This window comes from Chlamydotis macqueenii, chromosome 2 (assembly GCF_036417535.1).
Source record: "Chlamydotis macqueenii isolate bChlMac1 chromosome 2, bChlMac1.mat, whole genome shotgun sequence".
NCBI lineage: Eukaryota > Metazoa > Chordata > Aves > Otidiformes > Otididae > Chlamydotis > Chlamydotis macqueenii.
This window is the reverse complement of record NC_141557.1, coordinates 46,808,968-46,836,475: the sequence shown is the minus strand read 5'-3', so window position 1 is coordinate 46,836,475 and position 27,508 is coordinate 46,808,968. Positions and strand designations below refer to the sequence as shown.

The 27,508-nt window shown below is 47.1% G+C and overlaps 2 protein-coding genes across 5 annotated transcripts in view; both read left to right on the top strand.

Moving 5' to 3' along the window:
* LARS2 (leucyl-tRNA synthetase 2, mitochondrial) overlaps positions 1–4,329 on the top strand; it is a 91,223-nt gene extending 86,894 nt beyond the window's left edge. For all 4 annotated transcript variants that reach the window (XM_086742837.1, XM_086742838.1, XM_086742839.1 and 1 more), the window contains exon 21: positions 4,010–4,329. In XM_086742837.1, coding sequence (XP_086598963.1) covers positions 4,010–4,189 — 180 coding nt within the window. In that variant the 3' untranslated portion in view covers positions 4,190–4,329. The remainder of the gene's footprint in view (positions 1–4,009) is intronic.
* Positions 4,330–14,459: 10,130 nt separating this feature from the next.
* LIMD1 (LIM domain containing 1) overlaps positions 14,460–27,508 on the top strand; it is a 34,724-nt gene continuing 21,675 nt past the window's right edge. Inside the window, exons 1-2 of the mRNA XM_010116333.2 lie at positions 14,460–15,694; positions 26,202–26,303. Coding sequence (XP_010114635.2) covers positions 14,542–15,694; positions 26,202–26,303 — 1,255 coding nt within the window. The 5' untranslated portion in view covers positions 14,460–14,541. The remainder of the gene's footprint in view (positions 15,695–26,201; positions 26,304–27,508) is intronic.

Here is a 27,508-nt window from a genome sequence, read left to right as displayed (position 1 = left end):
ACACTAATTTTTCTAATGTTCAACTTACATCCTTAGCAGAGGCCACAGAGTATGTATTTTTTGAGGAAATTTTCAATTGGCATCTTTTCCCAAACCAAGAAGAAGGACTCAAATGCCAGCTGGGGTTAATAGCAGACTTAGCCTAATATTCACTGTGGGTTTATTGCTTTTTTCTTTCTTTCTTTAAGTGATAAGCATTTATTTATACCAGTAAAAAGGTCATATATCCATAAAAATCTTCACTGAGGTGTAATCATTTTGCTCAAGCTTAAAATAAACCTTCACCTTCAAGCACAGCTAGCAAACATCTTAAATTCCAGTGTTCAGTTTATAAGGAAGTAATGAATGAGAAATTGGGTAATTATAGAAACTTCTTTGCAATTGTGGTTAAAGCAAACATGTTATTAAATATATCTTTAAAATAAAAACTTCAGCAATACGGGGAAAACTCTGAACTCAATGTTTTTAAGACTGTACAACTGAACATGAAAACACCTAAACATTTTGTTGGTATTTTTCTGCTGATGTTAAAACTTCCTTCTCAGAAAAAAAAAAGAAACCAGAAAAATAAAAATTAATTTTGCTTTAAACAACCCATATGAAAATTATTTTTGTTTCTTTTCCTCATTGACTTTGCCAAAGTCATAGCCTGTTGTAGAAGTCTTCTAATAAAAGAAAGAGCAACCCTGTATGCTCAGTCGTATATCCATGGAAAAATATGATGTATGTAAACACCTTCCTGAGTTCTGAGAAAGTAAGTGACTGGAAGACCAGAGAGACAGGTTCCTTTTTTGAACTGGGAATAATTCTTAAAAATAGTGCCTGCAAGAGAGTGCCTGGCTTTCTACTGTAGGATGAAGGCAAAAGGGAAATATGGAAAAGCAGGGAGAAATAATCAGAAATGTGATTATTTTAAAGTCTTGTGGACTCTGTAGATTTTTATATGGCTGTAAAAATAAATTGCTGTCATTAAACCAAGAAAAACTCAACATAGAGAGGAACTGGTTAGTTGCAAACAGGCAGTGTCTCTGCACAAGGCTGCACAGACACAGTGATCTTAGGGCCACAACCCTATTCTTCTCAAGACATCAAACTGCCTCAGGCTGCCAGGGGTTTGCCTGCTGAGATATTATGGTTTTATTTCTCTTGACACAAAATACTTCATTATTTCCTGTCTGTGCTGCAGTTATGTCTTTTCATATTTAACCAAAAGCAGCAAAAGCAACCAACTCTCTGCATCCTTGGCTGATACAATACAGATTGCCTACAAGAAATACATTTAAATTCATTGGATATGCATGGTATCTGTTATTCTAAATGTTATTGCAAAATTGAATATTGTTAATTATATCATATATTGCTAATGCCGTGAAAAATCTGACCGGAATGTAGGGTGCATTTCATCCTGTGAACACACTTCTGACTAGCATTCCTCACATTCTCTAGGTGGTGTGGAACTGTTAGCAGTTGTGGTCTTATAACTGATGCTTTTAATCAAATTTTTTTTTAAAGTTGGTGTCATTTTTCTTGCTTTGGTGTATGAGGAAGGCCTGAAAGTGCACAGATATTTATTTTCCTTTTTACTTCTCAGAAGGATTATGCATCAACAGTAAAAAAATATTTGAGTTGAACTACAAATTCCTCTCCAGAGCCTGCAGGTGCTTGTTTTTTAGACTTCTGTTATTTCATTTAATCCTTCATAACTTTTCTAGTTCCCTCTAGATCCAAAATGGTCTAAAATGTCAAATGTTAAAAAAAAAAAAGCAAAAAAAAAAACCAACAGCTTCTTTCCTCAGGGGAAGAAAGGACCCAAGCCTCATTTGTTTCTCCTCTTGCAGTTTGCCATGAAGGTTTTTCAGAGAAGCAAGACTGCCAACACCCAGGTTTCTTGTGCTGGCACTTTTACCTGCAGCTGCGGAGGGTTATGCTGGTCTAGGGAGATACAGCGTGAGAGCTGGAGGCATTGCAGAAGACATTTGTCCTGCTGAGACTCTAACCCCTCGACTAAAAGAGTGTGTGAACGGGATGCTTGTGAATAGGATGCTTGTTAGGCACAGTGTGCAATTAAATCTGTGAGTGCTGATGTTAAGAATGGTGATAACACGTTTGGCTTTGCATCATGGTACCTACGTTATAATGAAAACCGTGCTGCAAACATGTGCTGAAATCCTAACCAGTCTGCCCTTTGATAGGAGTTTTGGGCTCAGCTCGCAGCGTGGTGTGGGAAGATGAGGAGAGATGCTGTGGGAAGGTACACAGTGTCAGGTCACCCAGGCTCCTCGACCTTTCTAGGAAAACACAACCATTTATTTACTATGTTGATTTAGACCAGTTGGCTTTTCTGTTGAGAACAGCACCGAATAGGCTCGTTGTGGCAAGTTTCCTCCTGCCAACATCCATCCACTGGGACATATTAATTTGCATCATGGAGGACAGTGAATGACACTTTTTTAACTAACCAGGCATAGTTTTGAACTGCAGGCTGTGTGTCCTAGCAGTGAGCTCACAGGCTTGCTTTATAGTCTTACTAAAACTGTATCTATTGGGATTTTACCATTTTCTTTTTCCTGTGGAATGTATTTCTTCTCTGAAGTGCCCTCTCAAAAAAGAACCACTTGTATTTATTTTTCACAAAAGCTTTAAAAATGAAATCTTCTGTGTTTTTCAAGGGATTTACTTTGCTCAAGGTGCTAAAGGCAAAGTTTAACACAGCCAGCCTTCTGTGATACCACGTTATGGAGCCATGTAAGAATAGTTAAAAGCCTATGTACTTTAGCACTGCAAATTAATGTCAAGTCTAGTAAAAAAAAACAGAAATTACTCACTCCAGCTGCATTTGAGACTTCATCTTGTTCCTTAAAAATCTGTCCCAACTTCCTCTAAATGTAGAATCACATAGATCATTTTATTTTCAATAAAATACAAACTAGGTAAATGAAGTAGGTCTCTCATTCATGCTATGTTGCATACAAGCATCCTGCAGAAATTCAGGTGAAAACCAAGCTGTATAAAGCAACATCTTACTCCTAGATTACTAAAAACGCATTGCAATGATGTCTAAAGGTCAAAGATGTGCAGTACATGCAGTAGATTTTTATGCAAGTAATTTGATTGAACTGGATTAAAAAATTCAAATTATATCATTTGCTAAAACGTAGGATTGATATTCTTAATCCACTGAAAGTACTCCATATACATCTGAAAGCTTTTGTAATGATGAATTTTATGCTAATTCTTCAGTAAGACTCTGTAGTCTCTATCTGTTATCTGCTCTTACTGGGTGACAGAAAAGATTTATAAGACCATTTCATAAATTAAGGTGATCCCCACTGAAGGCCTCAGTCAGTTTTACTTAATGGAAGCTGCTCTGAAAACCAGCCATACACAGGAAAGCATTACCTTATGAGCAGTTTCATCTTTGTGGTCAGTGTTGTCTTAATGAGTCATGCATTTAGTAGAAATGCAACATATAGTAAGTTAAAGCCTATTTTTTCTAAAAATGACTGATGATGAATCTTTCAGATATCTTTTCAGCCACAAATTTTTATTTTAATAAATCTTGCATTTGAATCTGTGTAAGGAATCACTTAGCTGTAAAGAATCCAAACTGCAGCCTGGAAGTTTGTACAAACCAAGATTCCCACCTGACAAACCATTGTGTTCACTCTCATTATTCATCTTGTGTAACTGTCACGTTTTTAAACTTAAAATATCACAGCACTGCATAGTCACATGCTGCCTGCGATTTTAAAAACTAAGACATCCCTTGGCCACTTCTTCAATTTTCCTTGAGTATCGTGAGTCAGTTTCATTTTCTTATTTTATGGTAGAGGGACAGGAGGTATGGAGAATTTTATCTTCTGCTTAGAAAGTTTGGTGTTGGAGAAAAGAGAGTTTGATCCACGTTTTTTCCCTATGTGTAATGAGATGGATTGGATTCAGGAAATGAAACTGTGTAAATCAGTCTAGTAACAGCTGTTTTTCTTGTTTTCATGTCTCTCTTTTTCAGATCAATAACAAAGCTTGTGGCAAAGTTTTTGTGCCTCAGCAAGCAGCCCGCAATTTTGAAGAAGTCCATGAACTAGTCCTTCAAAGTGAACTTGGAGTCAAGCATCTCCAGGGACGAACAATTAAAAAGGCCTTTCTGTCTCCCAGAACTGCCCTTATCAACTTCTTAGTGCAAGAATAGCAAAGGCTCTGCTGGCCTGTAAAAGGGAACTGGAATCTTTCAAGATGAAACCAAGACAAAAATGCCAGTTATGGTTATTCAAATCTCTTGTAACAGTGAGGAAGAAATGTTATTAAAATCAAGTTGCTGCTAAATCTTCATTTCAGTGTGGAGAAAAGTGTGGAATTAAACTTTCGTCTGTGTTCTCTGGGAGAATGAGAAGGAAGCGCAGAAGAACTAAATGATTGTAACAGAATGTAAATGATACAAAGTGCAGGGGTTTTAGTGTCAGTCTCAGGAATATATCCTATTGGAAAGTTGGCTTGGCTAAATGCAGAGGCATAAATATAATTCCAGGACTAAACAACTGCCCTGAATATGTGCTACACCAAATGGTAGGTGCGCTGCAGTCAGTCTTTGCTCTCTATATTTCATGTTTGGGTACCCTACCATTAACTAACATTTTAAGTTGTAAGAAAATGTTACTACAGAGTGTTAATTTAAAAACCGATTTGGTTAGCACTGGCCTTGGGCACAGCAGGTAGCCAGAATGGGGTGGGTTTGATACATTTCACATATTTTCAGAGCCAAGCCAAGAAAAAGGTCAGATTATTTAGCCAAGGCCTGCCTTAGCCAGGATCCTCCTTCCTTGCTGGCATATTTCTGTTGGCTCATACATGAGAGATTCAACTTTAGCAAACTCCTTGTGGTTGTTTCTGCACAGAACAGAATGGAAGTTACTTCCTACGCATGAGCCATCTCAGAGACTTTCAGGGGATTCAAGAAAGGGATGAGTTGGCTGCTAGAAATGCAGCAGCAGGGAAGGCGGATGGCATGCTTTTTGCCTCTACTCCTAGTTCTTGTAGCGCCTAGTTCATAAAACTTGAATCGAAATTCTTTCTTTGTTTTCCTGAGGGGTTCATTAAGTAGAAATAGCTGTCATGTTTCTAAAAATCAATCAGACTTTCATAAAAAACAGCCATTCTCATGCCTCATTTCAACCATTTTATGTGTACGCTGCATTGCTGTTATATCCACATGGAAATGTTTATTGTATTTAACAAATGCTTGAAAAAGGATTTCTAAAGAGACAGTTACAGAGTTCATTGTGTAAGAATGTCTTTTATGAATTTATGAGGCATTCTGACGGTAAAGAAGTTGGCAATAAGAACCAACTAGGCAAAAATCCTCCAGCCCAGCAGTCGTCCAGACTCTGTATTAGATTAAAAGGGAACCAACAAAAATCTCCCTCTTAACAGTAAATAAGTCTAACAGATGCTAAGCAACTAAGGACAAGATATATCACACTGCAGTGCGAGTGCTAACTAAGCAGTACCAATATTCATTTTGGGGTTTTTTTTGCATTTTTGGTATTGAAGATCTAGCTGCCTAGCAGAGATGCCAGGCTCAGTGAGCAGATTCCATTCTACACGTCCCTACTTCTGCAACAAAACTCTTCTGATTTATGCTTCCTCCTGGAGCACACTTGTGCAGATTTTCTCTTCAGCAGTCCTTTGACACAAGAATGACTAAGAAATTGAATATTTATAATGAAGATACGGTCTTTGCAGTTTTAAGACTCCAAAAATCTCAGCCACAAAGGAATGCATTCAGACATTCAAACACAGGCCTTTAGTTGGAGTTAAAATAATTTGAATTCCAGTGTCTGCCTGACATATATGTTGTTACAAATTCATAAAACTCCTGTTCAGAAGCCCTTAAAAGGACTGTGAAAGAGATCCTTTAAAGTAAAGTCTGTAGCACCGCACAGTCCTGCTTTTTTTTTTCTGTATAAAAGTTTAACACACCCTGTTGAAATCATTTTTAACAGAGTTTTTCTTTGGGGGAAAGGTGAAATGTTTGGTGTAAATAAAAACTTTTAACATTTACAAGGATGAAGAAGGATGTTGTAAGCCCAGCAGCCCTAGGGTGCTTTTAAACAAAAGCTGCAGTCACTCCAGGGCTGAGCAGCAGCCCACAGTGTTTATTGCTGTTAGCACTGGCGGGTATTTGCTCTTGCCAGAGGAAGTGAATTGTAGATGTCATTTGGTGATTCAGGCAAAAATCAAAATAAGGAATGGACTTCTCCAGGCTAAAAAAGGAAAGGTAGTGAACATCAATTGCACAGAACGTGTACGGTCAGAAGTCACATCAGTGTGTTTACAGTAAGTTGAAATTCACTGTGGTCTAGAGCAAACAACGAAAGTGGTGAAAAAGTGAGTGAGAGAGATGATGCAGAAAGTCTGACAGAGCCTAATCCCCCGTTAAGTGTTTGTTTGAAAGATGACAGAGGTGCCAGCTGTGCAGTTGTGCCGTTGTCCTGACAGCTGCTGAAACTTCTCATAAGGTTGGCCTGCTCTGATGCCTCTCATGGATTTAACAGTTGTTACTTGGGTCATGGAACAGATGCATCTTTCTGCTGAAGGTGGTAAAAAACGTTGCCACAGATTGTGCCCTTGAAGAGTTCAGTGGCTAAATAGTACGGGAGAGTTGTAAGTCTAGGAGGAGATACTTGAGGAGTGAGAAGGAAAGGTGCCAATGGGTGATCAATCAAATTGTGCTGCATTTGTCACACACGTTAAAATGGATATGGTGCCACTCTCCTTATTCCATGAAGTGATGAGCCAAAGAAGATGTGGGAGATTTACTAAACTGAGCGGGATAGACCCAGGACAAACTACTGCAAGAAACGGATCCACAACGTGGAAGAGGCATTTTCTGCATCCTGTCACTCCAGGTGATAGAAGACTGGTCACAGCACTGATGCAGTCTGTATCAAATTTCTATTTTAAGTCATATAAAATTTACAAAAGAATTATTGGCACACTTTCTACCCCAAAATCGTTAATGCACCTGAATTTCCAAAAAGTCCAGCCTTCAAACATTGGTTCTGGAAAAATAAAAATTAGCAAGGTCCTGAAAGGTCACTGAGTCCTTTTCTAGTGCTATTGATTTCATGAGAAGGATCTCTTGAGGTGATGGGGGCACGGAAGTGTGCTGGAAGACACCACTGTGTAGAAGAATGGGTTATTAGGCATGGATGTTTATTTATAGTAATCTCCAGTGACTGAGGTGACATGGACATGCCAATGCTGCTTAGAAGCAAGGCAATAGGGCTTTTTACGTCCCTCTAAGGAATGATGTTACAGCTTAGGTCACTAGCTAAGGCAGTTCTCTAGCCAGGTTGTTGCACCTAGGCTTTGGGAAAAAACCTACACAAGAGCATTGCTGAACAAGTGTGTATTTTTCCGTGCCCTTCACCAGAATCCAAACATGGAGATTTGGTGCAAAATAAAATCCAGTGATTTACCGAATTAAAGTAGAGCTTCAGAACTGACATCTGGTTAATGATGGCTTTTTCTGATCTGACTTTGTAAAAGCCTGCTTGTTTCTTCTGGAGGGAGAAATCCCACAGATAATGCAGGTCATACAGTCTCTCTTCTTTGTCTCTCCTTCAAGTGTGAAGCTTCGTAGAAAGCTATTCCTCTTCTCTAAACATTTTACAAGCAACATGAACTAGAAAGAATGTTAATAGCACTTTGCTGGTTGTTCCTTCTTAGGGAGATTTGCAGTATATAAGATTTTTCTAAAAGCTTGACTATAAATGAGGGCAGGGGGAGAAATCACAGAAGTGGAGTTTTTTTTTCTAGTTTTGCCATACTACAATTTACAGAGAGGGGATTGGCTTTACTTATGTGTATTTTCCCACTTAGAAGAGTACACACACTAGTTTTGCTGGATGCTTTTTCTTGCTTCTTTATTTCTTCAGTCCCCTCCTATTATGCTCTGAGCTGATGTTGTATCAAAGGACTGTGCTAGAAGAGGAGTGTCGAGTGTGAACCCGGGACTATCACCAGAACCCAAGTGGTGAATATACTTCATTAGCCCACTGATTTCTACCAGTCCAGGTAACGTCTGCTTTTGACTTTAAAAAATGTTGCTGGAACTACAGCTGTGTTGGGGTTTTTTTTTAAATAGAAATGAGATTTATGTCTCAAAGAAGAAGCGTGAAGCTGGCCACAGTAGATCAGAGACAGCTTTTAGCATGTCTCAGCTGTAGCAGGAGGAGAGCTGAACTGCGCATTATCTCTGCGCAGGAGGGGACAGGACCAGAGCTCTCATCTGCTGCCCAGATGATGACAGAGGTCTTGCCTGACATGCAGAGGAAAGGTGGGATTATTTTTTTCCCTTTCCTGAATCAAGTGACTTTCCAGTACCACAAAGCATTCTGCAATTCACTAACCCCATCTGTCCCAGGAGGCCCCAAGTCACACAGGATGTTTGTGTCTCACGGCAATTAAGTCTTGGGTTGGGTAAGTTTAGGTCTGTTGCAAACCAGCATTGTCTTCCATATAAAGTTAGCTCTGGTTTGATGTGTAGTCAGAGAGTTTGAACAGGCTTTCCTAGGTTGCTAAGGTTTTGAGGTCTCTGAGTGGGCATATTTTTGCCCGGGAGTAGCGACATTGTGGAGAGGAGTCCTGTTGGCTCTTGTTCGAACTGCAAGTCTTTATGTTGGCCGTGAGAGACTGGAAACTCAGTTGTGCTCAAGCAGATGCTTGTATTTTTTTTGGTGAACACGGCGCAAACCTGTGAGAGATTTTGATCACAGGAATGTCGTCAAAAATACCCCACGATACTGGACATCCAGGACATTTCCTTGGATGTTCATCTGCCTGCGCAGACAATTTGCTCTCTGTTTTAGGCTGCCAAATTGCTCACTCAGCAAAGGAACATCTAAATGGGAAAAGCTTAATAATGAGCTAAATATCCATATCCATAGTCTTTCTGCTTGTGCTTGTGGTACTGGGACATTTGGGGCATAAGCTGTTCTTGAGAGCAACTTCTTCAATGTAACTCTAAGCAGAACATACACATTCACATGAACAGAAATGCGTGCCTTTGTGCTTCTGCTCTCAGATACAAGCACGCTCTCTGGGCTGGTTGCAAGGGGAAGGCCTGCAGTTACATCTAAGGCTCTGAACTTCCTTATCTACCAGTAGTGTTTTAACATGTGCCAAAAGCGAGAGTGAAAGGCCCAGGGTTGTCCCAGTACACCCACCTCCCGCTGCCAGAAGAGATGCACGAGCTGCCGAGCGAGGGGAGTTGCTTTCCAGTAACTGCGCTGGGTGCCAGCGATGTGTGAAGTGAAACACATACGGTCGTAACAGCTGTACGTGATCCAGCGCACTGATCAGGAATAATAAACACAGGACACGTAGCCAAGGCAGAAAAGAGAGCACTCTAATAAAGGAGCGTGACACACTGTTGGCATTGGCAGCCTGGGTTTGTTTCTGATTAAGAGAATTGGCATAACAGGAAATTGTTTTCTGCTACAAAGGGAAATCAAGTGTCTTTAAATACACAGCAGTGTAATTCGCAAATCTTACTAATTTCTGCAACATAGAAATAGGAGCGTGCGTCGCAGGGCTGGCTGAGCCAAGAGAGTATTGTGAAAAAAAAATTGTAGAAGCTTTTAGAAATGAATATTTTTCTTAAGTACGTCTCCATCCCTGGAGATCCACGTGGCTGGATGAAATAGCAAGGGTGCAATAAAAATATATACTTCACAATTTTCCCATGTGAAAGTGCATCTAAAAACATCTGTTAGTCAGAGAGCTTCTTCTCAAACACTCACGGAAGAACGGGGTGGATGCACTGACTGCATCTGGCAAGTCCACTCGAAGTCCACCAAGCCACGTGAGGCCAATGACTGATGGCAGGATGTCGTCTGACCTGCAGAGTGCTTCCAGCTGAGGATTACTAAAGGCCACGTACACTGGTTAAACAGGTCACAGTGCTGTTTGTGTTAATACGCTGATAAAGAGGCAGGGACACGGAGCTGGAAAATTCTTCAGGCAAGTTCTTCTCTTGATAAAAGGCTCTTTTTAGTAGAAAACAGAGAAAACAAACTATTCCATATTCTTTCGAGTAGCAAAACCACCAAGGCTGCCTGTGTTATTTTGGTGCAACTCTGCAGCCACAAAAAGCCAAGTGTTTGGCCCAGGGGACTGACGGCAAAGGGAGACCAAGGTCTCCACCACTGTTGATGGCACCTGAGGATACTGGAGAGAGGAAGACGAAGAGCATTCTCTGGCCCGGAGCAGCAGCTGAGCACTCAGTACCCAGCTCTGGCTTTCTTTGGGACTATCGAACCACTGCAGCTTGGGGTTTTGCAGCCTTTTCTCTCTCTGCTGCTTCCTGGGCTCCTGTTTGGGATCTCGGTGATTCCCCATGGCTCCTCCCACCTCCCCAGGGTGTGCCCTGCCAGGTAACCCTTTCCTGCCTGAAGTTTACCCACCCATGAGCAGGGCCTGCAGCATCCCCACTAAAATGATGCTGCAGGTGCAGCCATTTGAGGAACATACGACCCTCTTATTTACCCTGCAGTCCTGTGCATCGTCCTCCTGGTATAAAGCACCCGGCTGGTGCAGATAAATGGCATGCTTATTGAAAACCCCTATTAGAAAGCCAGTGGGAGCATTCATCATTTCACAGTGTGGCTCATAGTTGAGAGTTGGGGATGCTGTGACACTACCTTGCTCCCGCAAGGACTGAGCCAGGCTCCATCCTGAAAATACTTCTGCCTTATAAATTGTTCACTCTGTTTATATGCTAGCACTGAAGCCTTTATTGCTTTCCTGCTAAAAGACCCCAGAGCATGTATTTCGGGCATTTCAGTGGCGTGTGTAGTCCAGACTCCTGGGGAAATTACCTGCCTGGGACAGCTACAGCCCCGGGGAGGCACAGGCACCAGGGATTAGACCTGGAAATGTCCACAAAGAAACTGGTGAGCTACAAGACACTGGTTCCTCGTGCTGGTTTGCTTGCAAATACTGAGTAAAAGCAACGATAGTTGCTTTTGGAATGAGACGTAGCTATAAACTGTCACCCAGACACGTCCTAATCGTCTTTTTTCCATAAGCTGTGCGGCCCTGCGCTGCTGTCGTGCCTCAGAATCGGAGGGCGTTTTCTCCCAGACAGAAAAATTATCTGGGAGGTGTGGGGGCGGAGGGGCTTTCTCCACATTTTCTCCAGCTTGCTGCAACGTGAGCCCAGAGCCAAACGTGGCAGGGAGAAATGAAGACAAGACGATCCCCTCCCTGCTCTCATTCATGACTTCCCTGTTTACGCCGGGCAGGCCGTGCTTTGCCCCAGCCTGCTGCAGGCTCTGCCGCCCCGGCACGAGGCCACGGCCACGTGGCCAGCGCTCCCACTCAAACAGGGCTGAAGAAATTGGGGAACACTGCTCAGGGCTATTTCTCCCCAAACTGCCGCCTCCCTCCGCCCCACGAGCAGCTGCCACGTGGAGTGGGGCTGGGTTGCAAGCTGTCAGCATTATTTTGCATGAGTAAATGCAGTGTGTAAGCCTTGCCCACAGGAACAAAAACAGACTACATGAGTAATGTTGGCTTTTTTTTCTTCAAGGGACGGAGTTTAGAATAAGTTAACTCAAACGGGCTCGTAGATTTTGGTCCCGTTCTATGGCAGCAATCGCGGATCCCTTCACTCCTTAATAGGCATGGGCTGTAAAACTCCCAGGAACTATAAAACTGTGGGACCGTATCTAATTGCAGCGTAAGGGTCCGCAAGTCAGTGTAGTACGACATCTCCCGTCAGGTAGAAAATTCAAGTTAATCATCTGCTTGCTTGGGAATAGCCCCCCACCCAAGTCTCACAGCAAGAATGAATCCGAGCACAGAACTTCAAAGGTATTTTGCTGCCTGACGTTCGCCGAAAGCGTTGCGAATCGAACACTGAGATGCCTGTCAGTGGCTTGGCTGCGATTCCCCTTCGAAGGCGCTCACCATCAAAGCATCTGCTCATGCGTGCGGAGCCTGGAAGGAGGCCAAGCCCAGCATGACGGTTCCCTATCCGACGGGCTTCAGCGGCCTTTTCCACGTTGTCCGCGTGAGCATTGTTCTGCAGACAGCTGATTTGATCCTTTGGCATAGGAAGGAAACGTACTTTACATAGCTGGTGAAGGTCAGCAGCAGCATCCAGGAGCAGCCCTTCGGCAAGAAGACTGCTTCCCCCGCTCCCCGCCCTGAGGTGGTGAGCTCCTGTGGGTCCGACTGTAAAACAGCTTACAGATGTTAGATAAAAAACTAATGGCAGAAAATGTATGCGTGACCCTTAAAAAAGAAGGTCAGAAAAAAGCCATGATCTGAGGGAAGTCACAGATTCTTCCTTGGTTTGTTTGTTGAAAGCTGAAAATAGATCCGTCTATTCCCAAATACTTCTGTTTCGCCACAGGGTTTGTTTCCTAGAGGTCTGAAGAGCCTCATCTCGGTGTGTTTGCCCAAAGAAAAACCCCAATAGACACCAGCTGAGTCTCTGACACACTGGATAGGAGCATGCCTTCCTCTGGTTAACTTTAATCCTTTGCTGAGGAGGAGGGAAGAAGGTGCGAGAGTGATGTGGAATTACCATTTCAATTGCTCTTCCTCCCCTAACATCGAAGATTCCTCCTATGAGCAGAGCAGTGGTGGGGTTCACGCTCCCATCCTTATCTACCTGCTGCTCTGTTTCCTCTCTGTCATTCCCTTGGGCCCTGCAAATGTGGATTCAAGCAATTTGTTGCTCATCGACTCTGGGCATTGCACTAGCCTGTTCCGAGGATGCTCTTTAGATATCAAAACCCAGTTTTGACTTTCGCCGCCTTGGCTGAGCTTAACCTCAGGCTCAGCAGTTTCGGTCAAGTTCCTCAAAAGATGTAGTCATTCTCGCTTTTGGTCACTGGTGGCCTGAGCCTACACAAGCCTGGCACGAAGCAGCTGATGGGGGCTGCTGTGGCCTTTCCCAGCCACAAAATGGAAGGCAAGCCCTTTCTGCTCCAGCCGAAAGGGCCTCAGCACAGGCAGTGGCTTGCTGAGGTTTGCACGGTGGACGTCCAGATGCAGGTTCAACCCTCCTGAACTGCCAGGGCTTCTGCAAAGTGGGGTTTAACCCCCAGGCACCCAGCTTCTCCCAGAGGGAAACGGAAGCTCAAGCTCGAACCTAAGGCCGTCACTGCAAGGACAAGCCTCTGGGTCCTGCTCGGAGCCTCTTTGGAGGCCCCAAACCAAATTGGAGTTTGCTTTGAGAGAAGACAGGCACCCTTTCCAGGGGCTCACCGTGCCATGGTTTTTAAGCACATCAGGCCAAAACTCGCTGGAAGAGTCAGGCTATTTTAGATCTGGCCTCAGTTGCTCAGCAGCGCTTCTGTAAGGGAACGGGTCAAAAAACAGAGGGGATTTTTTTTTGTTCCTGACAGGTTTTGGTCACAGCCCAGTTTGCAATTTTTGAAGTGAATTTCCACGTTCCTTAACATCTGGCCCTACCTCCTGGAGCCTGGGGGAGAAGAAAACAAGTCCAGGGAACACATGGACACGTGCCTGGGCCCGTAGGATCAACTGCATCAGCCAATTTGCTCAGAGGCACCACAACTCCCTAAAAACCGGCCTCTCCCCCAAGCCTGGCAAGAGATCCAGTTGCAGCCCCCCTGACATGCAGGCTGGGTTTGGCCAGAAAAGTTTTGCAACTGGTTCATGCTGGGACGCAAAGTATGGGATCACAAGTCTTTATGGGTGCTCGTGGGGGGTCCCATTCACATTGGGACACCCCGAATGCACGGCGCTTGCACCTTTCAAGGGCTCGGGTACAACAAAGTGATTGGACCAATCGCTGCTTAACGTGCACATGCCACTGTCTTGCAAAGCAAGTGTGATTTTATGATGTTATCATCCATCTGCTTCTTTTTTGAGCTAGATGTCCCCGGAGTCGGTCACGCTGCTGCTACTTATCTACGATGCCTGATAGATAAGGGGAGGGTTTCGCAGATGTTTTGGAGGGGTTGGGATGCTGGTGTGTGTATTATATATGAATAAAATTCGTACAATTTCCTACTAATGAGGCTGGTGGAACACGGGAACAGGTTGCCCAAAGAGGTGGTGGATGCCCCATCCCTGGAAACATTCCAGGCCAGGTTGGACGGGGCTCTGAGCAACCTGATCTGGTTGGAGATGTCCCTGCTCCTTGCAGGGGGGTTGGACTCGATGATTTTTAAAGGACCCTTCCAACCAAAACTGTTCTATGATTTATTTTATTTTTTTTTTTTTAATGGGGGGCGGCAACGAGCAACCGCCAGAGGCAGGCGGGGGCGGGGCGGGGGGCGGGGCCAGGAGGAGGGGGGCGGGGGCGTCCGCCCCCGCCCCCCTCCTCCTGGCCCCGCCCCCCGCCCCGCCCCCGCCTGTGACGGGCGCAGCGGGAGTGAGACGGCGCGGCGGGACGGAGCGACCGGCAGTGCCCTGATCCCGGCGGGAAGGAGGAGGAGGAGGAGGAGGAGGAGGAAGAAGGCGGGAGGCGGCGGGGCTCAGCCCGCTAAGCCCGGCAGGATGGATAAGTACGACGACCTGGGTCTGGAAGCCAGCAAGTTCATCGAAGATCTCAACCTGTACGAGGCCTCCAAGGACGGTCTCTTTCGGGTGGACAAAGCTGCCGGCAACAACCCCGAGTTTGAGGAGACCAGGCGAGTCTTCGCCACCAAAATGGCCAAGATCCACCTCCAACAACAGCAACAGCAGCAGCAGGAGGAGATGCTGATGGCTGCCCTTAATGGAGGGGCCACCTTCAACACCCCCCGGCCCAGCCCGCCACCGGCACGGGGTGCGAAGCCGCCGCCGGCCTCCGCCGCTGAGGGCACGCGTGCGAGGCTGTACGACGGAAGTGAGCGTGGCTTCGGCGAGAGCGGGGCACGTGCTGAGGCCCCAGGGAGCCAGGCCGGACGCCGGGGCTGGGAAGCGGAGCCTGACAAGATCCCCAGAGCGGGGGGCTCGTGGCCCAGCACAGGGCATGGGGAGCAGCATGCCGGGGGTCCCAGCAAACCCCAGCCCTGCCACGGTGGACAGGAGAATGGTGGTGAGGGCAGGCGGGGCGATGGGGGCCAGAGGTCCTCCTCCTTCTCGCATGCCTGGACCCCCCCAGCACCCTCGGTGGAGACAGAGAAGGAGGCACCAGGGGCCCTTCCGCAGCAGAGGTCCTCCTCCTTCTCAGCCCCCTCGGTGCAGCCCGCCCGGGGGTCTTCGGGTCCTGCTGACCCCTGCCATCCCAGGGCCGGAGGGGACAGCAGCCAGCTGTGGTACCAGGGCGTCCCGATGTCCTTCCACCCCAGCTCCACACCCACCACCCCGAGTGTGGACTACCAGCACGCCAGCGCCTACCCTGGCCCAGCCGGCCACTTCGTGGCCCACGGTCAAAACCACCGGCCCAACAGCAGCGGCTCGAGCTCCGAGCCGGGCTCCTCGCGTGTGGCCTTGCGCGGGCCGATGGCTCCAGATGCTCCACAGCCACCTGTCTCAGAGGGTGCGAGTGGCCCACGGTCGGATGCCAGGCTCCCAGACGGCTCCAGCACGGCAAAGGTGAAGCTGCCATGCCAGACCCTCCATCCGCAGTCGGAGCAAGGGCCGTCGGTGGCTGAGCTGAAGCTGGAGGCACTGACCCAGCGCCTGGAGCAGGAGATGGATGCTCGGCCAAAGGCCGATTACTTCGGTAAGGAGGCAATCTGCCAGTCAGCGTGAAAAGGGTTCGTTGCAAAGCATCGCTGCGGGGTTTGCGCCTGCAGAGTGGCCTGTCCCCGTACTCCTTGGTTATCCTTTTTCAGTTGCTTGAGGGCTTTTTTTGCTACTTAACTTTTATTTGTCACAGGGACTGGAAGCTCTTCCTCCTGCGATGCTTTTTTCTTTAATCCTATCTCTTAAATTTTAAAGCAGGGATAGTGTAGCAGCTTTCGGGAGGACAGCACTGAGAAGAAGCTGGAGCAGCATCTTTTGAAGTGCCCTTAGTTGCCGGCAGGGAGGCACTTAACTTTTCTTGACAGTACCTCTGCTTCTCCATGTCTTAAACATATGTTGCCCGACCACGTGTGAGCAGGAAGACTCCAGCCTGCGGAGGAGTCACGCCTGCGTATGCTGCAGGCGCTGAGCTCGGGGGAGGCGGTGGCAGGCATCCCTCAGCAGTAACCCCCATGGGGGTGGCCGCAGCCTGCTGTGCTTGTGGGACGTCTTGAGAAGTAGTTGCTTGAGGATGTGAAGGGTGGTGGTTTCCCAGACGTGTCAGGATTTCCCCCCACCCCAGGTGCTGGTCACCATCAGCTCTGAAAGGATTGGTGCATCCCGAAGACGGCAGAAAAACCGGCAGTATGCACATTCCTCCCTAAATCTTGGGTCTGTGAGTAGTCTGGACTGCCACCAGAGGTTATCGCTGGCGCTTGGCAATGGAAAGGGACCGCTTACGTGTGTGTGGTTCTCCTGATGGGAATATTAAATGTCCTTCTCGATTAAACTGATTGACTGCCCCAGGATGGCAGAAGGTTAGGGGCAAATTGAGCGTTTCCTTTCCCTGCCACACTGCTTTGCAATTTAATAGCAGATGAAATAGTTCAGCTTTTGGGAGAAAGAAACTCAGGGTTGCTGGGAAGGCTGAGAACTCCGTGGTTATTTTAATGAACGATGGGAGCAGGTCTAGAGTATGGATTTTCCTCATCGTTTTAGACCCACGATCACAGAAGTAGAAGCAGGGACAGATTCACCTCCCCAGCCTGGCACAGAGGAAGGGTTTGCGTCTCATGCTGCACAGGTGCTGTCGCACGAGGTCCTGTCCAGGGGAGTCGGTGGGTGGCTCAGCGGTCGCCTGTGCGCACGGGAGCAGCCCCAGGCTTCACGCCAAGCTTCAGGGATGCAGCTGGAGGGACCACCGAGTGCTCAGTTGCAAACTGCATAACAAAATGTATTTCTTGGCGTCAGGCAGTGGTACTCACCCACGGAGGGCTGTGCTGGGATTGTTTATCTTGGTATCTGAGGTTGGATTCTGCCTTGTGGCAGGGCAGACACGTTTTTGTTCTCTTGCAGAAAAGTGATGTGTCGAGTTGCTGTGCTTGGAGTGTTTTGGCCTGGAAACGTGTTTGGGCGCTTTCTGTCCCCTGTAGGCAGCACGCGGTTTGCATGAGCTCAGGGAGCCTCACCTGGGGAAGGCCGAATGCTGTGACAAGGAGCTGATAACAAAGATGGGGTTGGGACAGCAGTCTCGTGGGAGGCGGTGCTCAAAAATGGGAATATTTTGCTGGGGGCAGCGTTTACTGCCACTGGAGAGGTGTCGGGGTCTCTTCAACAAACCGTGCCGCGTGCGTCTTCTCCTTACGGTGCAAGTAAGCCGATTGGATCATACCCCATCCAAAATGCGCGTGAAGACAGGGTGAGAAAGCAGAGGGACATAGTCAGTGGTTAGATTATTTTTACAGTTTTGTCACAAAATAGACCGGGGAAGGCTTTTGTCCTGTGGGAAATTAATGGTAGCGGGAGTAATTCTGGCAGCACAGAGTGCTGCTGCTCAGGTGGCCCAGTTACCGGTTTGCCCTGGGGAGGGAGGAGAGATGGAGGCTGCCTGGTTCCCAGTGAGGTCTTTTGGCGTCCTCCTGGCAGGAGGTTTTACGCCAGAGTGTGTAGTGTCTGAGAAATTGGGGAAGGAGGAGAGAGAGAGAGGGAAAAATGAAATGCTGCAGTCGTGGCAGAGGAAGGAGTAACGTTTTGTGGAGCCTCAGCTCTGTGTGGGAGGCTCGGCAGAGCAGCCCTGTGGAGGATGAAGGAGCAGGAGGGGGCAAATACAGAGGTATTTTATTTCTGGGCCTCCTCCCTCTTTCTTTCTCACTTTTATTTTCATTTTTTCAGTTACCTTACTTCCTTTGGAGGAGTAAAGAACCCAGCTGCTCTTCTGAATCTGTCTTGGCTATGCCATACCCTCAAGCTAGCAAATTTTAGGATGGAAAACAAGTACTTTTATGCAATACTGATAAAAAGGATCAACAGTTTGTTTTGTTGCAGACTTTCCCCCAGTGAAGGGAAGTTTAATGCAGCAGCTTTACAGTACATGGCAGCCAGGAAATGAAACCAGGACTGAAGTGCAAATTACCAAAGTGTTCTCAGCTCTTCTAACTTCTTGTGCTGCTCTTGTAACAAGGGGATTTTTTTTTTAAGATGGAGCTTGGTAACATACAGTCCTTCAGCCTTTCTTGGTCTGGACTAGATTTTTATCATGAACAATTAATTCTAATCGCAGTAAAGGAGCTGCTTTTTCCTTCACTCTGTGTGAAAACGAGTGTTTGTAAATGAAAGCCTAAAAAAGGGTGGGCTAGGGAGTAGGCACAGCGTAGGTAGGATGCTCTGCTGAGGAGTAACAGACAGTCTGGTTATCTGTTGGCACCAGCTTGCTGTACAAAATCCATTTGTCTGCTCAGAGTATATGTAACAAGTGAAAGGAAAGAAGCAAACAAAGCCAAGAATTTTCTTCTTTAAATAGTGGCATATGTGTGAGCAGCAACAGGCTGCACATGTCTCCAGAGGAATTTGTGTTCTCCAAGAGCGCTTTGGAAGTGCTGACTTGATTTATGTGGGCTGGTGAGGAGGATGTAGAGAGTCTCAGGTATCAGCCAGGTCTTGCGCTTGGGGAGGGAAATCCTGAAATTGCTCCCCGGAGAGGCTGGTTCCCACTGCAGTGGAGAAGGGGCCCTATGTCCCAGGAGGTGCTGCTGGAAGCTGCCTTAGGTTGTATTCAGGGTTTTGGTCTACTGTTTCCAGGGAACACCCAGGAACAAGGTGCCTGAATCCCACTGATTTTTCCAGGGCTGCCTGAAGTCCTGGTGTTCCTTTGGATGCACTAGCCTTCATCTCCACTTGGCGAACGGGAAGATTAATTAAGTAGAAGTGACTGAGGGAGTTGTGACTCCTCTCCTAGCACCATTCACTGCGATGGAGATGTTTTGGGTTAGGTGAGGCGGCACCGTCCTGAGGGCTGGTGCTGGATGAGTTTTCAGATGACAGCTAGGCAAGTGCACAGCGAAACTGAGCATCTGCCTGTGCTGCCTGGAAGTGACCTGGCAGGGGAGAGGCCTGGCTGAGAGGTGTTGGGGTCTTCAGGGAGGTTTTGCTGTTCATTTTAGCAGAACTTGTGGTACCATGCAGTTCCTCGGTCTGCAGGCACAGATGGGCACTTTTAGAGGTGTAACGTGTAGCATCACGTTTTTAGCAATGCTTATTTCATATAGGTAGATGGAAATCTCCATCTGATGAAGACTATCTGCACCCTTACCGAGAGCTTTTTTAAAAACAGTTTTCATAAATGGTTTCCTGGTTGTAAATATTTGTTAGGTGTTGATTTCTGGCTTCCTCCCTTATTATTTAGAGCAGAGCTGATAAGCTGCAGGTATTTTAGGAGGGCCCCAGGCATCTTGCTTTGCAGCAAAATACTGGGATGCTTCCCAGCAGTCGGGCAGAGAAGATCTCATAGCAAAGTCTGTAGATTTCTTTTTCCCTCAGCAGCAGCCGAGTGGTAGCTGACTCGCTGGAACCCCAGCACTTTTGAATGGGTGTGACGAGCTTGAAGGACAGTGACACTCTTTCAAACTCTTATTCATGGTCAAGTTAGCGTTTTACTGCTGCCAAAACTACAATTCGTTTAACCTGAAGGCTGTACACACCTGCGGACTTTACTGAACCCTGCTGATGATGCTGCACTAGGATGCTTTGGCGCCAGTGAGGCTGCCGAGTGGAGGATTTCTGGTTAAAATTGAATTTAACCAGAGGTTTGGTTCGTACATGGATGATGATAACAGTGTCGTTTCCACTGGGAATGAGCAGCGGCATCCCTCGTTGCCTGCTTCTGGGAGAACACGGTGGCTGGAAAGAGATGTCTGCCTGCAGCGGAGAGGAGGGGGAGGCAGGATGAGGCGGGTCCTGGTGGAACAAGGAAAGCTGGAAGGATGACAGCACGTGGACAAGTGGGTGTGTGCAGATTTCAAAGTTTATCTTGCTGCAAGGAACCAAGCAAATAAGTATTTGCCTGGAATACGGCTCTTCAAGATTACAGCGGTATGTGCTTCTCCTCCCTTCCTCTTGGGAGCTAAGCTGGGTTTGGTAGAAGAATCTACCAAAAGGAAAGAAAAAGAAGGAGTTGAGGCAGAGGAGCAATAAGTCTTTCAGCCAGGATACTGTGGCAGCGGGGACTGAAAGGAATAAGGAGCCTCATTCATTTGGCACTGGAGTTAACGTAATCTCGGACATTGCTATAAGGTGTTTAAAATGTCACTGATGTGAGTTTGATGGCATTTTTGTACTTCGTTGGCAGTGTGTACACGACTGCCTACAGCAAAGTCAGAGGTTAAGAGCATGGCATGCAAAACCAGTACAGAAAAATTGCATGTACCAATTCTTTGGCCGGGGAGTACCTGTACATCTTTGCTACCGTTGAGTGACAACCCAGTCACCCGGTGATGAACGGGACCAAACTGCCAGGTTTTCCAGGCAGTCGATCTCACACGGCCCTCCAGATCTCCTTGAAATCAACTCTCCAGCAAGAGCAATTGCACAGTAGTGGATAACAGTGTGTCTCATTTAGACTTTGATGTAGAAATGACTTGGTTAAGGTGAGTCGCAGAGTAGTGGCATCAGGTGCTCGAGAAGGTCTGAGGTAAAACCAGAAGAACTGAGCATCGCACTGGATATGACAAGAGTGAAGGCTTTTTTTTTTTCAGTGTATGACATTTGAAAAACGTGTGTGTAAGTGGAGGACTTGGTTTTCCTGAAATAAATAGGTGCGTCAGAAATGCAAAAGCTGTACCTTCGCGAGCGTTCTCCTTGTCAGAGCGGAAAAGGGGAATAAGGTAAGAGGAGCGCTGGTGTATGCTTTCCTCTTACCTTGTTTCCCTTTACCGCTCTGACAGGGAGGACCTTCGTGGAAGTACAGCTTCTGCCAAGGGGCAGCAGGGTCTGCTTTTGGATTAGCTGCATGTGCGTCTGGGCAGATGTGAAAGATGATACCAGAGGTATTTACATGCAGAAGGTCTGGGGGTTTCTTCCAAATGCAACTGGGGATTCTTCAGGATAAATCCAGCCTCCTGTAAGGAAGGGGCAAAACCAGTTACGTGTGGTGGAGAAGAGTCAAGCTGATAATGGAAACATGGCTTGCATGGAGTAAGTGGAAGGGGTAGCATAGACTTATTCCTCTGAGTGCTGTTTCTGGAGTAGATACGTATGCAGACCCACACCACCAAACTCATCCTGCAACTGCATTCCTCTTATCCAGGACTGGGTTAATGTGCCAAGGAAATGTCACCACTGAACCAGCACAGCAACACATTTGGCTCTCTAAAATTAAGCGACAGTCTTAAACCCAACCAGGAGCACATGTAGGAAAGCTTGGCTGTCCTGCGTGCTGCCAAGAACAGGGATGCTGCTGAAAGGAAGGGGGATGCTGCTGGAAAAATTCACAGCTGTGTTCTTGGTTTGTAGACAGGTGATGTCTGGCACGTAGAAATAAATCATACCAACCAGTGCCAGAAAATGCTGTTGTTCAGCATGGTTTGCATTGAATTTTTATCTCCCGGTGAGTGTGAAATAGCAACACTTAGAGGAAAAACCATCTCTAAAGGCTTCGAGTACAGCGGTAAATAGAAATGCACTTGTTGAACTTTGAGGGTAGGACTGTAATTTCAGACTGGGTGCCAGGTTTGCTTTCATTTCTGACAGCCCTTCAGGTCTGGATCAGACCCGTCTGGTCTCGTGATCCGAGGCTGTTCCCAGTGGTCGCCCTCCTTTTGGTTTGCAGTGCCGAGATGGAGTACGGCGAGTGCCGGGATGTGGCTTATGGGGCAAGTTTTCGGTCCCAGCTCGGCCCCAAAGGTCCCTTTGTTCAGGCGCTCAGCTGCAGCGCAGGCGGTTGCTTGCCGCATGATGCGAAAGGGAACAGAGTTTCCTTTGTTGTCCAGGGCCACGCTGCCCTGCCGGCAGAAATCGAGCCGAAATCAGCAATTTCCATCCCTTTCCAAATCTGGCTGCCATTCTGCCAGCACGCTCAAGCGTGAATTTACCGGCGCTGCGCATGGGCGGTGCTTTGGGCTTGTCATCCTGATGGCAAAAGAGAAACCTTTCCTTTTCTCCTTTTTTGTAATGCCTTAGTAACATCGTCTGAGGTTAAAAGCCGTAGTTTCAGAGGGGCTATCTGCTCAGATCCGCGCCTGCATAAGTGCTCGTTACGTGTGGCAAAGTAACCGGGTGCGGGAATCAGGCATCTTGAGCCGTGGCTACTCGGGATCCCCCGACTTCGAGCTGAGGACAGAAGTTTTTGCTAAAAGCTGCTCTATGCCAAGAAAATTACCCAGAGCTGCTGACTAGTGTCAGCGGCATGTGGGGCTGGACCGATGCTGCTGATATTTTAGCTCTACACCCTGGCTAGCAGAAAGCACGCTCAGCACTGTTTTGGGAAGCAAGTCATCGGAGCTGGCGTGGAGCAGGGCGCAGAGCCCGTTTTGTGGCCGGATGGGGTTGGATGTCGCCTGTGCTGCGCTGCCTTCCGTCAGGCTGGCTTTGTACACGTGTTGCCAAGCTCAGCTCAGCAACAGGTATTGCTTTTTCCTTGCTCAGCCTGAGCTGAAAGAACAGGATCGTTGTGGCAGCAGGAAGTGAGCAAAAAGGAAAAAATCCGTTAAAAAAAAATCACCTTTTTATCCCCTTTCAGACCAGGGGGGCTGAGAGTCAGAGATGAAGGCTGAAGTATGTGGCTTAAAATATTCAGAATATTACATCTGGGAGAAGTAAAGGCTTATTTCTAGAATAATTTCAGTTGCTACTGAGGTTTAATTGGCTTTCAAGTACAATTTAGCAGATGCAAGTGAAAACATAAACTATGCACCGATTTGCCATCATGCCATTTTTCAACTGTTAGCCTTGCCACAGGGCATCTCTAAATATTTATAGCACGGCTGGTTATTACATAGTTGGGTAATTTAGCACATTATTGTTTTTACAGACAACATTGCCAATTTCTTTTAAAAGCCCTTTCGTTCCGTGACTTCATTTTCCATGTTTTAAGGGCCTGAATATTTAAAGAAGTTGATAAAAGGGTTAAGCAGGGGGTGAAAGAAGGGATGAAGCAAGGGGGAAGGATGGTGGGCGGTGGTCAATGGGTGGGAGGTGGAGGAGGGTTTGGGGAAGGATGCGGGAACCGGACAGCTCCTGCAGGATCCAGCTGGGCTTCTGTCCGGTTGGGGACAACATGGGCAGCGCCTACGCTTTGAAATTTAAATGGGGTGGACAGGAGAGGCAATTTGGGATTTGTTTTAGGGTGTTTTATAGTGGCTTTCAGTGCCTGCCAGCATCTTTACCGTGCTCTGCGCCTGCACACAGCTGCTGTGCCTTCTGCCTCCTGCTTCTTGTTGCTGCTCATCCATATTCAGCGCCACTCGGCTGCTTTCTGGATGGGAGGAAATTGGAGCACGCTGGTGATTTTTTTTTTTTTTCTGGAGCAGCTGCTCGTTGGCATGGAGAAGGGAAAAATGCAGCACTTGCAGTGCAATAAATACATGGGTTCTGTGGAGAGCCTGGTGAGTGTCGTGGAAAGAAGGCTGTGAGCTGCAAAATCAGCAGGTTTCCTGTTCTTAAAACTTTCCACTCGACATCGCTGGAGTTGAGAGGGAATTCTGCGAGGTAACTGTTAGCTCGTGTGTCAGCTCATTGCAAAGCATCTCAGGCTGCCGCTGAACACATGTTCCTGGAGAACACATCCATTTGGAAAGCCAAATTTTCTTATCTTTGTCTTGTCTTTTTTTTTTCTTCTTTTTTTTTTTTGTAGTGCCTGCATGATTTATCTTTTACTTTCTTAAAATGTTTCTTTCAATAAATAACTGAGATAAATCTGTTTGGTTTGAAAAGAACCAGCAAGTTTTGCTAACTTGGTGCCAGTCTGCATGCTGGGATGGGCCTGCAGCCAAGCTAGCATTGCAGTTCAGGTCGGATTTGGACAAAACAGAGTAACTAATTATTCTCTGCAGTCTTCTTTCCAGATTTGTGTCAGTTTGGACTCTGGCTCTGAGCGCAGTGGGGCTTGGAGCAGCGCTAGGTCGGCTTTCGGCGTGCTGGTTGAATGCACTCGGGCAGCTGCAGCACAGAGAGCAAGGTCTGCTCTGGGAAAACGGAGTATCTGCTTTTCAGCAGCACTGTGTGCGCTCGTGCAAAGGGCTCCTCAGTGTTTTTATCTCTAGTGACAAAACTGGTGGCTATATGCTATAGATATATTCCTGCAGCTCTCGGCTGCGGGAATCAATTGTTAACACCCTGGGACTGCCAGCATGCTGCTGCCGGAGTTGGGAGTTACTTTTCAGCGCTGTTGTAAGTACGTTGGGTTTCTTCCTAACTTTCACCAGACCTTTCCAATTACTCCAGAGCTTGTGGGGCCCTGAAAGAAGTGAAGTTTTGTTAAGCGCATCATGACTAAGGATCTCCAGTAAGATGATGCCATCCTTCTTGGGCCAGTGGGAGTGAGATGTGACTGACAGTCCCTGCCCCAGGGATTTTAAGAGTCAGAGTGAATGGGACGGAGCAGCCGTGGAAGGAGAGACCTGGTGGTGAAGTCACATCCGAAGGGTCGTCACAGACCAGAGACAGAAGCACATCTTCTTTTTATCCTTCACGCTGCTCTTCCTGGGTAGATCCATATTTCTTTGTTTAAACACGGATTAAAGTTGCTCATTTAGTGGTAGTTAAGGGTGATGCTGCTTTAAAACCGGTCTGTCACAGTCACAGGGTAATGCCTGAAGTAAGTAAACTGGCTTGATGTGTCATTTTCCTTGGACAAGAACTTTATCTCCCCAGTGACTAATAGTGGTTTTGGGCACCCTCACTGTGTTTCTCCCTGCAAGATGGAGAGAGCAGGTCCTGCTAGCAGATGCCGTCAAGGGTGTGAAACTCAGTTGTCACTTCTTACTCAGTTATCAAAATAGTCATATGTGGAAATGGGGTGAAATTTGAGAGGCCCTAGGTGAACACACAACACCATTTGTGAACCTGCAGTGCTGACTCTTCTCTCTGTGGTCCCTCCCCACCACCACCACCATGTATCTGCCCCATTGCTGCCATTCCCAGCCCTGATCAGGCAGATCTGTGCCTGGAGGGTACCAGCGGCTTTCTCATGAGGTGGAAATCCTCACCCTACGCTGTCTGGCTGGTTTGGGTTTCGAGTTGGTGTCCACATCAGGGTGGGTGCTGGTGGAAGTGTGCTTGGCTGTGCTGGCAAGGGACTGAGCTGAACTGCTGAGCGTAGTCGTCTTCTGCCTCCTCTGGAGCTCCAGAGCTGACCCGTGTCTTTAGGTGATGGTGGTGGCAGGAAAGCCTGAGTGTGGAGCAGCTTGGACTTGCACATGGGACAGCTTATAGCCAGAAGTTGACCATGTGTGCTGGCCCTGGCTCTCCTTCACCCCACGGGCCACCTGAGAGTCAGCCCCTCTCAGCTGGTGGTGCCTCCACCACAGGTATCCTCTCCTTAAAATTGACTTCTTTCTTGTCTTGTCCTACAAGAGGCGAGAAGAACATCTGGGCAGGATACATGGTCTGTAGGTAGCATCTACATTGGGTCTATCTGTTCAGATGTGACTGACAGAGGGAAGAGAGGTGGGTGTCAGGTAGTCAGTCCAGCTCTGTTTTGGTGGAAAATCCTTAGGGCTTTCAGCAGAAGTGAGCGAGGTCTGAAATTGATGAAGATTTAAAGGGGCTAAGTGAAGAGATATGTTTTCCTCACATTGGTTGCTACCAACAAGCTTATTTTGTGCAATAACTAGCAGAAACTATTGGTCTATGAACAGCCCTGAGCACCACTTACTCCCATGCAGGCCTTTGGGAGGGTCATTTTGTGGTTTTAAATGTATGTAAAGTTTGTGGGAATGAATAGGTGAAGGAAGGAAATGTTGCTGTAGACAAACAGGGCTGTTGTTGTCTAGTTTACTTTTTTGCAAAAGGCTTTCACCGTGAAGGTTTGATGATCACCGTGACCACTGTTAACAGCATTTCTCAGGGTGGGTGATGTCAATGTCACCTACGTCTTGTGGCTACCATGAGTCGCTTGGTCCTAAGCTGCCGAGCCACCATGCTGAATTACAGCTGTGGTCACCCAGCCAGTGGTCCCAGCCACCCTGCCAGGTCCCACTTCTGACCTCTGTCTCCCTCTCTCTCTCTTCCAGGCACATGCGTGAAATGTAGCAAGGGGGTGTATGGAGCAAACCAGGCTTGCCAGGCCATGGGCAACCTCTACCACGACGGCTGCTTCACCTGCGGAGCCTGCAGTGAGTACCCCCTGCCCAGCCTGCCGCCGGTGCCACTGGAGCAGGAGGGCCCTGGGGCAGACTCTTCAAACTTAACGTTTTTCTGGTTTAAAGTGGGAAAAAAAAAAAGGAGGTGGTTATTGAATTATCTGCCAGCTGGAGTCTGCTGCAGCTGTACGTCTTGATGGTGGTGGTTGCTGTTTGTTTTTGACCAGATTCTTGCAAGGCATGTAGAAAAGATACTTTGGATTGTGCCAACCGTCTGCCTCCTGGTATGGGGGACCGTTGTTTTCATTCCTCTGCTTCTCCATTGCAGCTATGTATTTTTATTTACTTGTAAGAGTATTCTTTCAAAGTGGCAGTGCCTTATCTGGCATTTAGGGGTTTTTTGTTTGTCGTGTCAGACTTTACAGCCATTCTGGGCTTTCAGTCTGTGGACCCCAGGGAGAGCTGCCCAGTCAGCGCCGTGCTGAGGGTGCAGGTAGGGTACGAGTATTGTCAGCGGGGTCTGCGAGCACGGGAGACGCCTTTTCAGGTGGAGCTGCTGCACAGCTGGTCCAGCCACCATGTTTTCACTGCGTGCTTTGCCTTTGCTTGCTGTAATCGTTCTGCCCTTCTGAGGGATCTCCATGCAAAGCATCTAAGTGCATGAATGACCCAGGTTACACATCTTGCTTGTTCTTTCTCTGGACAAATGGAGCCACGCCGTGCCATGCCCTGAGACAAGGAGCATGTCTCTGCTGTCTTGCTTTCTGGTTATTGCAGGGAGGGAGCTGGTTATTGTGCCAGAGGTATCAATCAGACTGGGAGCAGCAATGGCAAGCCCTGTGAAATCTGCTCAAGAAGTGGGGTAAATAGCTCAGCTGGCCCCGCTGAGCTCCCTGCTGCTTGTCAGACCCACGCGTGAAGCTTGCTGGAGCGTAGAGCATGCTGCAGTGTATGGGTCCTCCTGAGCAGCTTTTCAAGGAGGTCCATGATGGAGCTGGGGTGAGGAATAGGCCGTTTGATTTCAAATTGCGGCTGTGTTTGTAAGACAGTGGTGTTTATATTTTGTTAAGTTTAATCCTAGGACTAGTAGTGTGTTTTTAAAAATGTAGCTGTGTATGTGGTGGCAGTGAAAATAATAATAATCCTTTTAGTGCTTTTGTATATATCAGTTTGGTTTTCCCAGATGAGCCTTAGGGTTTTTCTCCTGCATTGTATTTAGAATTGTAAACTCATCAGGA